Here is a 16,390-nt window from a genome sequence, read left to right on the forward strand (position 1 = left end):
AAGGCTGTGCTATAGGTAACAAACTAGCTTTCATCTTAAACCTTTTCTTTCTTACTCTATTTTCTTGTATTCAATGAGACCTGGCTCTCTCCAGATGACACAGCTTCCCTGACCACCCTTTCTAGTATTGTTTATTCTTTTGCTCACATCCCTGACTCACTGATTAGGGTGAAGAGTTGGAATATTCCTTCGTCGCATTACCATTTCAAGGCTCTCCCACTACCACCATCATTTGATAAACTCTTCTAGGTTGATTCAATTCATATTTATCATCTAATAGCAAGATTCTAGTAGTGGGTATCCACTAAACTCCAGGACACTCTCTTCTCCTTAGATCTCCCATGGAATCCTTTCTCCACTACCCCTGCCCCATCTTAAGTGAGAATCTTGCCTCATATTTCACTGGGGAAAAAAAAAAGTTCATTCACCAAGAGCTCCCTCTTTTCCCCTTCTCCTCATTTCACATCACGCAGAAGGCTTTCACCACCATCTCCACCACTTTTACCTTGTCTCACATGAATAGGTGCCTCTTCTCATCACCAAGGTGAACGTTTCTACATGTACAAGTGATCTGGGTCTATCCTGTCTTCTCCAGAATACTAATCTATCATCACCACTCAGTAATTTTCCATCTTTCCCTGGCTACTGGCTTCCTTACTGCCTACAAATATGCCTATAACTCCCCAATAAAAAAAAGACCCACCACAGAAAAAACCTCACTTATTCAGCCCGTCCCTGCCAACTATCTTCCCATATCTCTACTCATTTTTGTAAAGAAACTGCTAAGAAGGCTGTCTACAAATAATGCTTCCGATTCTTTTCCTCCCACTTTTTTTGGGGGGGGCCTTTTGGAGGGCAATTGGGGTTAAGTAACTTGGCCAAGGTTACACGGCTAGTATTTTTGTGTGGACGTTAAGTGTCTCAGGCCGGAACCAAACTCGGGTCCTCCCCACTGCAAGGCCGGCCCCTTTACTCAATGCACCACCTAGCCGTCCCTCCTCCCACTCTTAACACTGAAGTTAGGTTTCTGACATTTTCAACTGAGAGTCCTCTCTCCAAAATTATCTTTTAATCATCAAATATAATGGCCTTTCTCAGTCCTTATCCTTCTTGACCTCTCTGCAATAACTGACACTCTCAATCACTCATTTATCCTTGATACTTTCTTCTCTCTAGGTTTTTGTGACATTTCCCCCCAGTTGTTCTACCTGTCTGACTGCCCCTTCTCAGTTTCCTTTGCTGGATAGTCACTCAGATTATACTCAACTCTGTCCTGGGCTTTCTACTCGTCTCTCTTTTTTTCTATTTCACTGAACTCATTAGCCCTCTTGGATTCAACTACTGCGCCTGCAAATGATTCTCAAATCTATTTGTCCTGCCCTAACCTCTCTCCTGACTTCCAATCTTGCATCACCAATTGCATAAAAGATATCTCAAAGTGGATGTGTTGTAGACATCTTAAACTCAACATACCAAAAACTAAACTTAGTATCTTTCTTCCTGAACTTTCTAACTTTCTTATTACCGTTGAGGGTACCACCATCTTCCTAGTCACCTAGGGTCACAACTTAGGATTCGATCTCAGCTCACCATTCTCTCACTCCTCCCTCACCCTCCAATAATCAGCTGCCAATGCCAGTCATTTCTACATTTGCAATATCTCTGACATATGCCTCCACCCTGGTAGAAGGTCCTCATCAACTCTTGCTTGGACTACTGCAACAGCATGTTGGTCTGTTTTCCCACCTCAAGTCTTGACACTCAAATCCATTCTTCAATATCAAACTGATCTTTTTAAAGAAAATTCCACTGGCTCCCTATTGCTTTCAGGATCAAATATAAAATCTTCCATTTGTCCTTCAAAGCCCTTCATAACCTAGCTTCTTACTACCTTCCCAGTGTTCTTACATCTTACTTCCCCTCCATGAATTCTGATTCAGTGACCCTACACAGCTAGATGGTAGAGTGGATAGAGCATTGGGTCTGGAGTGAGAAAGACTTGGCCAAGGCACAAAATCTGCTTCAGTTTCCTCAACTATAAAAATGGGGATAATAAAAGGACCTACTGTATAGTATTGTTGTGCCAATCAAATGAGATATTTGTAAAGTACTTAGCAGAATCTGGCACGTAGTAGGTGCTATATAAATGCTTATTACCTTCTTTTCCCCAGTGACACTGACCTGCTTGCTTTCTTGAACATGACACTCTATCTCCCAAAATCCTAACATTTTTCACTGGCTGTTCCACATGCTTGGAACTTTTCCCTTCCTCATCTCTGGTCCCTGATTTTTTTTTTTTTTTTAAGCAATTGGGGTTAAATAACTTGCTCAAGGTTACATGGCCAGTTATTTCTGGGTGTGGTGCTGAGTATCTGAGCCCGGATTTTGATCCAGGTCATCCTGACACTGGAGCGGTGCTCTTACTTGCTGAGCCAACTGGCCGCCCCTAAGCAATTGGGGTTAAGTAACTTGCTCAAGGTTACACGGCCAGGTGTTTCTGGGTGGCCCTGACTTCCTTTTACTCTCAGCTAAAGTTTCACCATCTCCAAGAATCTTTTCTCAGTCTATCTTTATCTTAGTACCTTGACCAACCTACCCAATATATACCTTATTTGTACCTGTTTCCATATTGGCTCACTCCATTCAGATGTGAGTACTTTGAGAACAGGGGCATATTTTTGCCTTTTCTTTTGTAATATTAGTACTTAGAACAATGCCTGGCACATAGGTGCTTAATAAATTCTCACTAATTTGGTGTTGGAGTTTTAATTTGGGCATTCATCAATGGCTTGTTTTATTTCTTTTCCTAATGTTGGATTAAAGTTTATTTCTCTTTTCTTATTAATGAATTTTATATTCTTGTAAGTTAATGGATATATATTAAGTATTGCCATTAACTCACCACCTCGGTACCTTTATGCCTAATTTAATTTTCCTCTTCCCATCTTATCTATATCTATTGTCTTATGCGTATAAAATCATGATTTCTACCCCTGGATTTTAGTTCAGCTGTACCATAAGAGATTTTGCTTCAGTTCCTGTTTGGGACTCTTTGTGTTTTAAGTATATTTCTTGTAAGCAACATATTGCTAGAGTATGATTTCCAATCCATCCTGCTATACTCTTCTACTTTATGGATGATTTCATCCCATTCACACTCAGGGTTATGAATGATAAATGTGTACTTCCCTCCATCCTGTCCTCTTGCAGTTTTTCTTCTTTACAAATGAAGTAGTAAAAGAGACTGCATTGGATGCTTGTGATATAAATGAAATAGCTGTTTCCTCTCTGTTGCAACTCTTCAAGTTCCCTTGCCCCAACCTTGATTTTTAACTCTTTCTTTTTAATCCCCTTTACATTCCTCTCTAAAATTCAAAAGTTTTGCTAATCATCATTCCCTTAATTATCCTTGCTTCTCAAACTCTTTCTCTACTTTGTCCCTATCTCCTATTCCCCTTTTGAGTTTAATGTATCAATCTTCCTTTATCCAGTTCAGATGAAAGTGAAGTTAATGGGATGCTCATTCCCTCTACCACTCAATTAAACATATATACTCTTCATTTTTTATACATCTTGTATGTTATCATGATTTCCTTCCCCTTCTGCCTCTTCCTATTCCTGTTCCTATTTTTGTTTTCCCTAAGACCATCAAAATAAAACAAAGCTACCTACAGGCCTCCTGCCATTTCCTCCTTTCTCTCCAAACCTTAAAGATACAAGGGTTCTGAGACAACATTTGTTTCTTATTCCCATTATATAGAAATAACTCATCTCCATATATTCCCTTAGAATTTAACAAATACGTGTACTTTTCTGTTTGTCTTGGCACCTGCATTGTCATTTCAAAATATCTACACAATTTTGACCTTTTTATGAAACATGCTTAAAAATTCTCTATTTCATTAAAGATCCATATCCTCTCCATAGTTTACTTAGTTCTGCTAAATAGGTTATCCTTGGTTGTAAGCCTCTATATTTTACTCATTGGAATGTTGTATTTCAAGTTGTCTTCTCCTGAATAGCGGTGGTTACCCAAGTCTTCTGTAATCTTTATTATGGTCCCTTAATACTTGAATTCCTTCTTTTTGATTGGTGCAGTATTTTTTCTTTGACTTGAAGTTCCAGGTTTGAGCTATGATATTCCTATGAGTTGCCACTGTTTCATCTAAGATATCAATTTCTTTATCATTTTTTTCTCCTTAGTTATTCCATTTTGTGACTGTCTTTTCTTCTAGGTACTCTTGTAATCCTGTGGCCAAGAAAAAAACATTTTTTGCTTGCTTTTTGGAGGGGGGAAGGTAGGGCGGTTGGGGTTGGTAGCCCAAGGTCACAAGGCTAGTTAAGTGTTAAATGTCTGAGGCTAGATTTGAACTTGGGTCCTCCTGACTCCTGGGCCGGTACTTTATTTACTACGCCACCCAGCCAACCCCCACCCCAATTTTTTTTTTTGTCTGAGGCTCTCCCTATATTGTGAGATTGCTATTCTCCTGTGGGATTACTCCCTGGGTATCTCTCCATCCAAAGTATTTCCTCTTGGTACTTGGAATTTTCCTTAGTTTGCTCACTTCACCAACCTTAGCATCTAGGTTGGAGGATCAACGTCCACAGCTGAAAGGTATGGACAGGGACTGACTGGTCCTGGTGGTGGTGGCCATTAAGGGACTCTGGAGCTGCCTCCTGCAACTCTACCTGGGGTCCTTTCCCCTTGACTGCTGGGCTCAGGGATAGGCTAGTTCCATGCAATAGGAGGCTGTGGGGATTCCCTGACCTGGCTTCTGCCTTTCACCCACTACTGGAGTCCTGCCAGACTCCAGCTGGAGCTCCTCAGGTTTCTCCCTAGTGCTGGAGAAGTTTCTCCAGCAGTGACAAATTGAAAAGACACTCTGGGAAGCTCCTTGCCCAGAGTTTTTCTCTCACCACTGGTCTCAGGGTTCCTAGTGCTGGACCCAATCCAGAGTACCACCCAGAACTCCTTGGCACTCTTGCTTTTCACCTACCCTGGCTTTTCTATCTCAGGAATTCCACAGAGCAGGATTCTGGGAGTCCTTCTGTGGAGCTCAGTTCTGGGTTCAGGAATCTATAGGTAATTTTTCTTGTTTCCTTTTTGTATTTTAATATTTTAAGTTTTCTTGCAAGGCAATTGAGGCTAAATGACTTACCCAGGGTCACACAGCTAGTGTCAAGTGTCTGAGGTTGGATTTGAACTCAGATCCTCCTGATTCCAGGGCTGGTGCTCTATCTACTGCACCACTGAGAACTGCCCCCCCTTCCATTAATTTATTTTAAACTTAAATGCACAATAAGAAAAGAAAAGAAACATAAATTTAAATACAAAAAAAGTGAAAAAAAAGCGCATTGCTATGTGTACAGCAGAATGTAAGAAAGGATTCAAAATACACAATAAATTTCCATTTCAAGAAAGCTCATGTGATGAATACTACACATTGTTGTTCAAAGCTGTCCATCTTTTCTTCACTTTTTGGTAGATTTTCTTTTGTTCTCTGCTGTGCACTTTTTACTTTGTTCTTTTCTCTCCCCTTCCTACCCCCTCCCCCAAGAAGGCTGCAATTAAGCAGGGCACATATATCTATGTGTGTGTAAGTATGTATGTATGTGTATATATACATACATATCTGCATGTGTATACATACACATATACTTAGATATCTATAATCATATTCATATATAGACATATACATTCATATGCATCTGTAAGACTATACTATACTTGTTTGTCCTATTTCTCTGAGGGTGGATAACATCTTCCTTGATAAGTCCAAGTCTTTCCATATTTTTATAAGCCCACCAACTCATGATTTCCTAAACACCACAGCGATATTCCAACCTTATAATATCTAATTATTTTAGCCTAATCCAAAGGTTCCCAAACTTACGTGACCTAACACCCTCTTTTTAAAAAAAAATTACTCAGCACCCTCCTGAAAATCTACTTTCTTTAACCCTTAAACTGTTTTTTTAAAAAAAAATTATATCATTTAAAAAATATATAAAATCCATTTTTTAAAATGACGCATCTTAAATTTAAAAATTTATTATAAATTTGTGGGGGGTTTTCCCCACAAAAATTTTGGGGGAATTTTCAATTGTGATGACATAACATTGTGTCTTGTAACCATACAATCTCATAAACAAGTCATTACACGCACATATTCCTGCTGATGCATGCTAAACTTCACCTGCCAACACTTGATTGTCAGTGGACTTGACCACTGGTTACAACTTGCATTTTGTGCATTTATTTGGAAAACATAATCATTACAACTTTAGCTTCATTACATAACAGATGGAATATGCATGAATGGTTTTTCAAAATTTTCTTATGCTTCTACAGCTGCCTTATTTTTATTCAACGCCCCACAATTACACCCAAGGCTACCATTGCCCCTCCCTGGATTGTTTCAGTGACCACAGGTGGTGGTATCACTCACTTTGGGAACCTCTGGTCTTATCTCAAACAATATTAATATGACTGACATATAGCATAGTATTCCTGTTTTTCTCTTTTGATAAAATCTATTTTATCTTTAACTGTCTGAGATCATGATTACTGCCCATGCTTTTTTTCCTAATAAATTCTACTCATCTTTATTTTGTTTCTGGGTATCTCTCATTTCCTATCCCTCCTGATTCCTTTATTTCTACCTGCTACCTTACTCTCCTATTAATCTACCCCTTCTCCAAAGATTCCTCCCAAATCTTCTCCTCTGGCTGCCCTTTCCCCTTACCTATTGTTTCTATCTGAATTTAGAAGATATTTATAGCCTTCCAAATACATACTATTCTATCTTTATCCCTTTCCCGTTAATCTAGACACCCTACTACATGCACCCCTTTATCCTATTCCCTCACCCTCTTATTTCTTCATGAATTTAGAAGACTTTTATTCCCTCCCAAGTGTATAAACTGCTCTCTCTTTAAACTAGATTTGATGTGAGTAGGGTTCCCTCTAAAAATCCTTCCCTTATACTCTTGACCCTCCCTATTCCCTTTGCTTTCTTTCTTTCTGAATTTTATGTTATCATTCTCTCTTTAACCCATTCCCAATGAGAGTAGGGATCCAGAACTACCAGTCCTCCTCCCCCATCTAATTCCTCTGTATCAACTCTTCCTCTCATGCCTCATTTGTATATTTACTCTTTTTACCTTTTCCCAGACATTATTACTTTTTAGAATCACATCACACTCAGTTCTACCCAAAGCTTTCTCTTGAACTACCCAATTACTGATTACATTAGAAATACAGTTTAGGGGGTGGAGCCAAAATGGTGGAGTAGAAACAGGACTTCTGCATGGCTCTGGCTCCTACCATCTCTAATACATGTAAAAAAATGACTCTAAACAAATTTTAGGGCTACAGAACCCACAAAGTGACAGAAACAAATCTCCCGCTGAAGGAAGCCCAGCAGGCCAGCAGGCAGGACCCTTGGGAGCAGAGCCCAGCCCCACATGAGCCTGTGGTTTTCGCCCCAGGGCGGCCCTGACCAGCAGCATCTGGAAAGACTTTGGGAGAGCAGGCCACCAGCAGCTGTGGCAGTTGCCAGAATTATCAACCCATAAATGCCAAAGGCAAAGTAAAAGGTCAATGTGGACTTTGGGAACAGGATGATCAAGAATGCAGTCTGGCCTCTGCCCCCAGAGCCAGAAGTGGATGAGGCCCAGCAGCCATGCACCGTAGCATGGCTGCTTCAGAGCTTCTGGCCTGCAGATTGTAGGGGGACCAAGTAACCAGTCTGAGGGGTAATTGCTCTTGCGTAACCTGCTTGAATCTGGATCACTCTCTGGGGTAGAGGTCCTGGGTGTGTGACCAGTGTGCCAGAGTGTGTGGAGGCTTCAGAGAGGGCAGCCAACTAACAGCTCCAGCAGCTGAGAAAACCCCAGCAATTTGGGACAAAGATCTCCTCTCTGGAAGCAGAGTTCTACTTTAGCAAAAAGCAAAAAGTAATTGAGTGGCAACATGAGCAAGCAAAGGAAGCAAAGCAAACAGAGAAATCCAACTTTAAATTCCTTTTTTGGGGACAAAAAGTATCAAAGCATGGAATGGGGGGAAGACAACAAAGTCAGAACTCCTGAACCAAAAGCTTCCAAGAAAAATATGAATTGGTTACAGGTCATGGAAGAACTTAAGAAGGATTTTGAAAACCAAATAAGAGAAGTAGAGGAAAAATTGGGAAAAGAAATTAAAATGATGCAAGAAAATCATGAAAAGAGTCAACAACCTGACTGAAGAAAATAATACCTTAAAAAACAGACTAATTCAAATGGCAAAAGAGGCCCAAAAAGCCAATGAGGAGAAGAATGCCTTAAAAAGCTGAATTTGCCAGATGGAAAGAGAATCTCAAAATCTCACTAAGGAGAATCATTCCTTCGGAATTAGATTGGAACAAATGGAAGCTAATGACCTTATGAGAAATCAAGACACTATTAAACAGATCCAAACAAATGAAAAAATAGAAGGCAATGTGAAATATCTCATTGGGAAAACCACTGACCTGGGAAATAGATTCAGGAGAGATAATTTAAATATTATTGGACTACCTAAAAGCCATGATCAAAAAAAGAACCTGGAAATCATCCTTCAAGAAATTCTCAAGGAAAATTGCCCTGATGTTTTAGAACCAGAGGACAAAATAGAGGTTGAACAAATTCACTGATCACCTCTTGAAAAAGATCCCAAAAAGAAAACTCCTAGGAATATCATAGTCAGGTTCTGAAGTTCCCGTATCAAGGAGAAAATATTACAAGCAGCCAAGAAGAAACAATTTGAATATTGTGGAAACACAATCAGGATAACACGGGATCTTGCAGCTTCTACATTAAGGAATCGAAGGGCTTGGAATATGATATTCTGGAAGTGAAAGGAGCTGGGATTCAAACCAAGAATCACCTACCTAGCAAAACTGAGTATCATGTTTCAGGTGAAATATGGTCATTAAATGAAACAGAGGACTTTCAAGCATTCTTGCTGAAAACACCAGAGTTGAATAGAAAATTTGACATTGACAGATAGAAGCAGCAAGAGAAATATGAGAAGGTAAACAGGGAAAAGAAATCATAAGGAACTTATCAAAGTTGAACTATTTATATCCCTACAAGGAAAAACGATTAATTGTTAACTTATGAAACTTTTCTCAGTATGAGAATAGTTCAAGGGACTAGAAATGTGTGTGTGTATATATATATGTATACATACATATATATGTCTATATAGGAGGGTATATGGCCATATGAATACATATGTGAGTGTATGTATACATATGTACAGGTATACATAGACAGGGCACAGGACCAATTAAATACAAAGGGATGATACTTAAAAGGTGAAATTGATAGGTGAGAGAGGAATATAATGAGAAGAGATGGGGAGAGGCAGAATGGGGTAAATTATCCCATAGAAAAGAGACAAGGGAAAACTGTTACAATGGAGGGGAAGAACAAGAAAGCAAAAGGGAATGGATCAACCTTACTCTCACTGAATTTGGCTTAGGGAGGGAATGACATACACACTAAATAGGGTATCTCACCCTACAGGAGAGTAGGGGGGAAGGGGGTGAGAGGGGGGATGATGGAGGGGAGTGCAGGTTGTTAGAAGTACACACTTTTGAAAAGGGACAGGGTCAAAGCAGAGAACAGAACAAGTGGGGGGTGGGATAGGATGGAGGGAAATATAGTCAGTCTTTCACAATATCTCCACTATGGAAATGTTTTGCATAGCTACACATGTACAACCTTTATTGAATTCCTTATCTTCCCAGTAAGGGTAGGTGATGAGGGAGGAAGGGAAAGAATCTGGAATTCAAAGTTCTAAAATCGAATGTTTTAAAAAATATATTATTATTATTTTTTTTTTACATGCAACTGGGAAATAAGACATACAGGCACTGGGGTATGGAGCTCCATCTTGCCCTACTGGAAAGTTGGAAGGGAATGGAAGGATATAGGAGAGAGCAGATTGGGGGAGTGGGTATATAGTGGGATTACTGTTTTGGGGTAGTGGCTAGGGGAAAGAGAAAATTTCTAACTCAAAATCTCGTGGAAATGAATGATGTAAACTAATAATAAATGTAAAATTTAATTTGAAAAGTTTGTCGATCACTGAATATCCATTCTTTCATTCAGAATTATACTTAGTTGGGTATATTTTTGGTGGCAACCCCAGTTCTTTTGCTCTTCAATATTCCCATTTCCTTTTAGACTAGTAAATTTCTAAGTCTCAGTGGGGTATTTACAGGCGATCTGGGCTCTTGTGTATCCTAGCAGGCAATCAAATTCGCACCCACCTCACTTACTACCTTCCTGCAAAAATCTTAATTTTATCTAGGAACAATCATTAGATTAAAAAAAAAAAAGATGACCAGATATGTTAAAAGGTTAAAAATTACTTTATAAATCACAAATCATTTTGTTATGTAATGTGGTAAACTTATTATGTTGATTAACTTGGATCTATTCTATTGGATCTCATCTATCTAAATCAAGTGTTAACCTGTGGTCTACAAACTTGATTTTTTAAAAATATTTTTTATATTTAAATATAATAAATAGATAAAATATATTTCAATATAATTTTATAATGCATTTTATGCATGTGAAAACATTATTCTGAGACAAGATTCATAGGCTTCACCAGGCTTCCAAGCTGGATGACAGAAAATAGATTAAGAATACCTAAACTATTATTATTTTTCCCTGGTGGTCCTGTTTGGTGACAGTGCAAAAATGGGGTGGGGTTTTAGTTTATCACCCCTTTACTTCACCCCTTATACCAACAACCCTACCAGGAGTCTAGCTTCTAAAAACCAACATTTGCATCTGTCTATAGTTTCTGAAGAGCATGTAGTTGTAGAAATTAACATTTCGGGGCAGCTAGGTGGCACAGTGAGTAAAGTGCCAGCCCCAGAGTCAGGAGGACCCGAGGTCGGTTCTGGCCTCAGACACTTAACACCCACACAAAAAAACTAGCTGTGTAACCTTGGGCAATTTACTTAACCCCAATTGCCCTCCAAAAAGGCAAAAAAAAAAAAATAGAAACATTTCACATGAGATTGGCATGGTACACAGGTCTGGGGTTTCCCTTTGTTCCTCCTTCACTTTTTTATAAGCCATTTAAGGCACCTGCAGCAAAGTACCCCCATGACAGGGTAGAATCTTCCAGACAACCATGTAGTGCTGGCACCTGCTATCACACAGCTACCATGGTCCAAGGCTTTGTCAGTAGTCAGGGCAGTAGGAGGAGGACAAGGAGAAGCTAATCACATAGACACCACTGTTTCCTAAATCCACCCTGCCTAGGGAACCAGATTTTAGAGGTCTACTTCCCCCCCCCACCCCACCCCAACCTCCACTCCCAGCAATCTGGAAAATACAGGTAAATTCCATAAAGTACAGACCCTTCACCTACATTTTCCTTTAGGAATCACATAAGGACTTAACCTTTTCTTATATGATGCCAGAGTCTACCAGAGGCTTTTATTTTTTTAAAAGGAAAATAACAATCCTGCATTTCTGAGTTTCTAAACTTTTTCTGTGTCGTTTGTGTCTTCCACAAAACTGCTTAAAAATTCCCATTTAGGGGCAGCTAGGTGGTGCAGTGAATATGATGAGGGTTGGCTATCAAGTTCAGCAGGAACTCTGATCTTATCTAAGACCAGAGAGTCTGCGATTCAGTCTTGAAAGAATTCAGCTCTGGCTAACTTGGAGTCAGAGTTGAAAAAGTTTATTACATGCCTTACAGCCGGCAAGGATCCTTAAGGGACCTACAACCTTAAAGGGGTAGAATTAAGGTTTATATAGAATCATCCATAGTAGAACCCGTGCCAATTATGCTAACTAGGTGGGTCAAGGGCTGATGGAGAAGTGCCCAGTCTGCCACCTATTAGCGTCATGTTTGACAAGATTGATGTCTGGAAACCAAGGCTAACCTGAAATCGGGATAATAGACCAAGGAGTTAACCCGGAGATAGGGTCCTGAAGGATTCATTGAGGCAGCCAAGGAGTCAACCTAGAGACAGGGCACCAAAGGATTCGTGGGGGCAGTGGGCCACTATACAAGGGGGAGATAATAGCTGCCTAAGCTGGAATGTTTATAGATATTCTAGTGAAGCATCCTTAAGAATAGCTCGTTATTGTTCCAAGCTGAGATAGTTGTTGCTGGTCAGAGTTACTGCTCTGAAGCTAGGGGCAGGGAGAAGGGACAGAGTTAATGCTCTGAGACTGGGAAGGGGGGGTATTGTGATTTTACAAACTGGTTTCACAGACTGATGTTACAAAGTTTTACAAATTGAGTTTACAAATATAGATCCCAAGCACCCCACCATGACTGATGTTAAAAATTGGTATTACAAAGAGATTTTACAAACATAGATCCCAAGCACTCCATCAAATAGAGCACCGGCCCTGGAATCAGGAGGACCTGAGTTCAAATCTGGCCTCAGACACTTAACACAAAAACCAGCTGTGTGACCTTGGGCAAGTCACTTGACCCCAACTGCCTTCCAAAAAAACCCCACACACAAAATTCCCATTTAATTTCTTATGCTCACCTGTGATATATCAAAACCACTACGGGAGAAGTTGTGATGTGAAAGGGATAACTGTAATTGCTTGTGTCCTATGAATATGGAGAATCTTTGGACAGAGAAGAAAAATTCCAGGTGTGAAGTGGGAATTTCCTTTTTTTAAAAAGTATTTTTGACTAATATTTCATATGATTCCTTAGTCTAAATGCTAAACTCGACCAGGGTATATTCGACGATTCTCAGCCAATAAGAACTCTCTGGTGCAGGGTCCAGAGACTACTGGGCTGGTGATCTTGGTAGAGTGCTGCCAAGCAGACAGTTTAGATAGTACCCTCTCTCCCTGGATAATTAATTACAATGACAGAACATCTTCTAGTAAGGTTAAGACAGGCAGCGTATCTGAGTTGATAGAGACTATTTACAATGTAGTGTCCACATGCAGGGCCTCAAATTTTGCAATGTAAACATAAAGTGCCACCCACAAGTCCACATGCCACTGCCTAATTACTTTAGGAAAAAAAAAAAGACATGTTAATAAGCAGATTTCCTCATAAAATGATCATGATTAGGAGATACAACTTAAGTGTTATTTATTCAAACAAGATTAAAAATTAGTAAATTGTTTATTTTTTTTTCCTTTGAATAGAATAACAAGCTACTCAAAAAACATGTATACAAAATCCCACTTCTGGGAGTGGGGGATTGTCAATTAATGGTAAGCAAATAGAAATTTTGGAACAAAGCAAAAATATAGTTATAAATACAAATAAAACCATTAGGTCAGTCAGACCAAACTATGCTCTGAAACAAAAAGCAATGAAATTCAGAAAAGGAGATGAGAAGAAATGAAGGGAAGAAAACCTTTAAAATTAATTTAACTAAAGTTTTGTTGAATAAGCTATTTTAAATCAGTATCATTTTTCTGAGCTGTCACTATCAGTAGTTTCTGCTTCTCCTGATATTTTATGATTTTCTTCTTTATGGACTTCTGCAAACTGAAGGTTTTCCCACATTGAGACCAGCTTCTCTATCTTTCCGCGTGCTTGTTTACTTCTGGATTTCATAGGGGTATTTTCGAAGAGAGAACAATTTCTTTCACATTCTGCGGAAGATGAAGGAATCTAAAGCAGGCAAGAAGTAAAAGGAGTCAGAGACTCGGTGGTGCAAAAGTCTAGCCACCATGTGGCAAGAAGGATGTCCTGGAAATATTTTGTATTGTTCAAACATATACCTTAGCAGGAATAAATTCTAAGCCAGTTTCAAAAGCTTTTAAAATTTAGTTAAATAATGGAAAGAGGTCCAGACAGGGCTTTTGTAGTTGTAAATAGCTAACAGATATACATTATAAAGAAGGCAAGAAAGAGGGACAGGAAGATAAAAGACTATAAATTCTGCCTCCTTTCCCCTAAGTTTTAGTTCTAACTTAGGTTAATCAAATGAGAATCTGCCAATTTCTAGGGACTCAAAAGACAAAGGAAATGGCCAGCTTCAATCTTAGGATATTTTCCTGGCTTCTCATGGAAACCCTTAGTAGTAAGAAGCCTAGAACTACATCTTACCATCCTTAAGGAGACTCACAGCTAGAGATGCCAACTGTTTACAGATGAACATGAAACAGAATTAGAACATGCAGTGTTAAAGGAAATGAAAGAGATGACAGGATGGTTAGGAGAATTAATAGCTTAGAATAGTCAGAGGTAAACCTTATCCAGGAATTGAACTCCCATAAAATAAAGCAGGATGGGTTAAACAGAAAGCATTGATTCTATGTTATAACACTAATTATTAAAACAAATACACTGCAGCCTACTGTAAAGTTAGTGGGATAATGTAATGGCAAACACAGAAGTAGTTCACACCTTGTTTCAGCTATTGAATTAACATCTTGTTTCAGGTTCAAGTTTCTTTTTTGTTTTGTTTTTTTACTTTTTGGAGGGCAATTGGGGTTGTGACTTGCCCAAGGTCACACGGCTAGTTTTGTTTTTTTTTTTTCTGTGAAGTGTCTGAGGTCGGATTTGAACCCAGGTCCTCCTGTCTCCAGGGCCGGTGCTCTATTTACTATGCCACCTAGCCACCCCCAGTTCAAGTTTCTTTTGAGCCCTGTATCAAGTCTGTTAAGAAACAGAACATGTGGGGGCGGCTAGGTGGCACAGTGAGTAAAGCGCCGGCCCGGAGTCAGGAGGACATGAGTTCAATTCTGGCCTGAGACACTTAATACTCACACAAAAAAACTAGCTGTGTAACCTTGGGCAAGTTACTTAACCCCAATTGCCCTCCAAAAGGCAAAAACAAACAAACAAAAAACAACAACAAAAAAACAAAACCAGAATATGTGAACCCCACAATTTGTGAACTCCTGGGAAGGAGCTAATAACTATATAAGGAGAGCCCGAGGGCTAGAGACAGAAAAAACTGAGAAGACTCTTGTGGCGGCAGAGTAAAGGAGAAAACTTGTGGTATGCTTGCACTCTGTCTGTGTTGATGTTTGTTTGTGATACTTTGTACAGAAGCCCTGAAAGAGGATTTTCTGGTTGTATGTTTACAAAAGTCCTAGAGGAGGGTTTTGGAGGTCCTGGGACTTAACTGATGATTTGTGCTAACCTCTTGCACCTTGTTTGTGGGTCTGAGATGATTTCACAGGCAGATAATGAATTGATGATGGTGCTAACAACGTCTATGAATATTATTGTCGCTCTATTAAGCTTTGTCCTCCCAGAAACAAGAACTGTGAAGGACTTGAGGTGGACTGGACACTGTGAGCCTCTATATGGAATGGGAACAGGATAAAGAACTGGACAAGGAGCTGGGAGCTGCCTGCCTTTGAACCCAGGTGACAGTTGGAGCTGGGACCATGGAAGCTGAGAGCCAGCCTTGAGTCAAACTGAAAGCAGACTTTACTTGGTTACTACATACTGACTAAGAAGATTATGATTTACTGTGACCTAGGGGTGGATAACTTTTACTTTTGTACTTTGTGACTGAATTAAGGATTTTGTGATTGACAAAGTGATTGTACTTTGCTGAAAACTATTGTGACCATGGTGAAAACTATATGGCCATTTTAGTAATAAGGCACTGTGAATGCTGTATTTTGATTTTCTGTGAGTGTTTTGCTCTGATTTGTTATTGAATAGAGTTCACTATACTGTGTAATCAGAATCTTAAAAGCTGTTCACAGCAGCAGTCCTCTGGAAAGCTGCTCATGCATGGCTTTACAGATAGTAAAAAAAATTAAAACAAATACAACAGGGGCAGAGAGGTGGCACAGTGTGGATAGAGCACCAGCCCTGGAGTCAAGAGGACCAGAGTTCAAATCTGACTTCAGACACTTGACACTTACAAACTATGTGACCTTGGGCAAGTCACTTAACCCTAACTGCCTCTCCAAAAATAAACAAAAACTCCCAACAAATAAAACAAAAGTGTCAGTTACCTTCTTTTGGGGAACTGATCAGACTGCCTGATACAGTCAGTGACCCCATGTTTAAACCTTTTAGACTTTGGGTACCAGTCAGCCTGCAGGAGATGGTGGTACAGATGGTGTACCAAACAGGACTGCCTTACCCTTATAAGGAAATAGTTTACTACTGTCGATAAAAGCAGTGGGCAGTTTGAATTGGGGGATGGCCACAACCAACTGCTTATTGCCTGGGTGTGCTAATAAAATTCTTTTACTTTTCTTTTTCTGAGTTAGCCTTATTGACCAGGGTAAGGTCTGAACCAAGATTTCTTTTAATAATCTTGGAGATTTGACTGGAACCATGTGCTATCGCTGAGTAAACCTAATCCAACTCCATAGTGGGCATTCTGACTTTAGTCAGGTATGAAATGGCTAGAGAATTAAACTCCCCAAA

At 39.5% G+C, this 16,390-nt stretch overlaps 1 protein-coding gene across 4 annotated transcripts in view; it reads right to left on the reverse strand.

Moving 5' to 3' along the window:
- The window catches only part of ZC3HAV1 (zinc finger CCCH-type containing, antiviral 1), a 106,391-nt gene that overhangs the window by 26,101 nt on the left and 63,900 nt on the right, over positions 1 to 16,390 (reverse strand). Inside the window, exon 12 of one of the 4 annotated variants that reach the window (XM_069087324.1) lies at positions 13,141 to 13,657. The exons of the other annotated variants lie outside the window; for them this stretch is intronic. Coding sequence (XP_068943425.1) covers positions 13,451 to 13,657 — 207 coding nt within the window. The 3' untranslated portion in view covers positions 13,141 to 13,450. Of the gene's footprint in view, positions 1 to 13,140; positions 13,658 to 16,390 lie in introns of those variants that run through there. 4 annotated transcript variants of the gene reach the window in all.

This window comes from Petaurus breviceps, unplaced genomic scaffold (assembly GCF_028583685.1).
Source record: "Petaurus breviceps papuanus isolate PSGF00001 unplaced genomic scaffold, PetGlider_PUasm1.0 181, whole genome shotgun sequence".
In the NCBI taxonomy this organism is placed as follows: domain Eukaryota; kingdom Metazoa; phylum Chordata; class Mammalia; order Diprotodontia; family Petauridae; genus Petaurus; species Petaurus breviceps.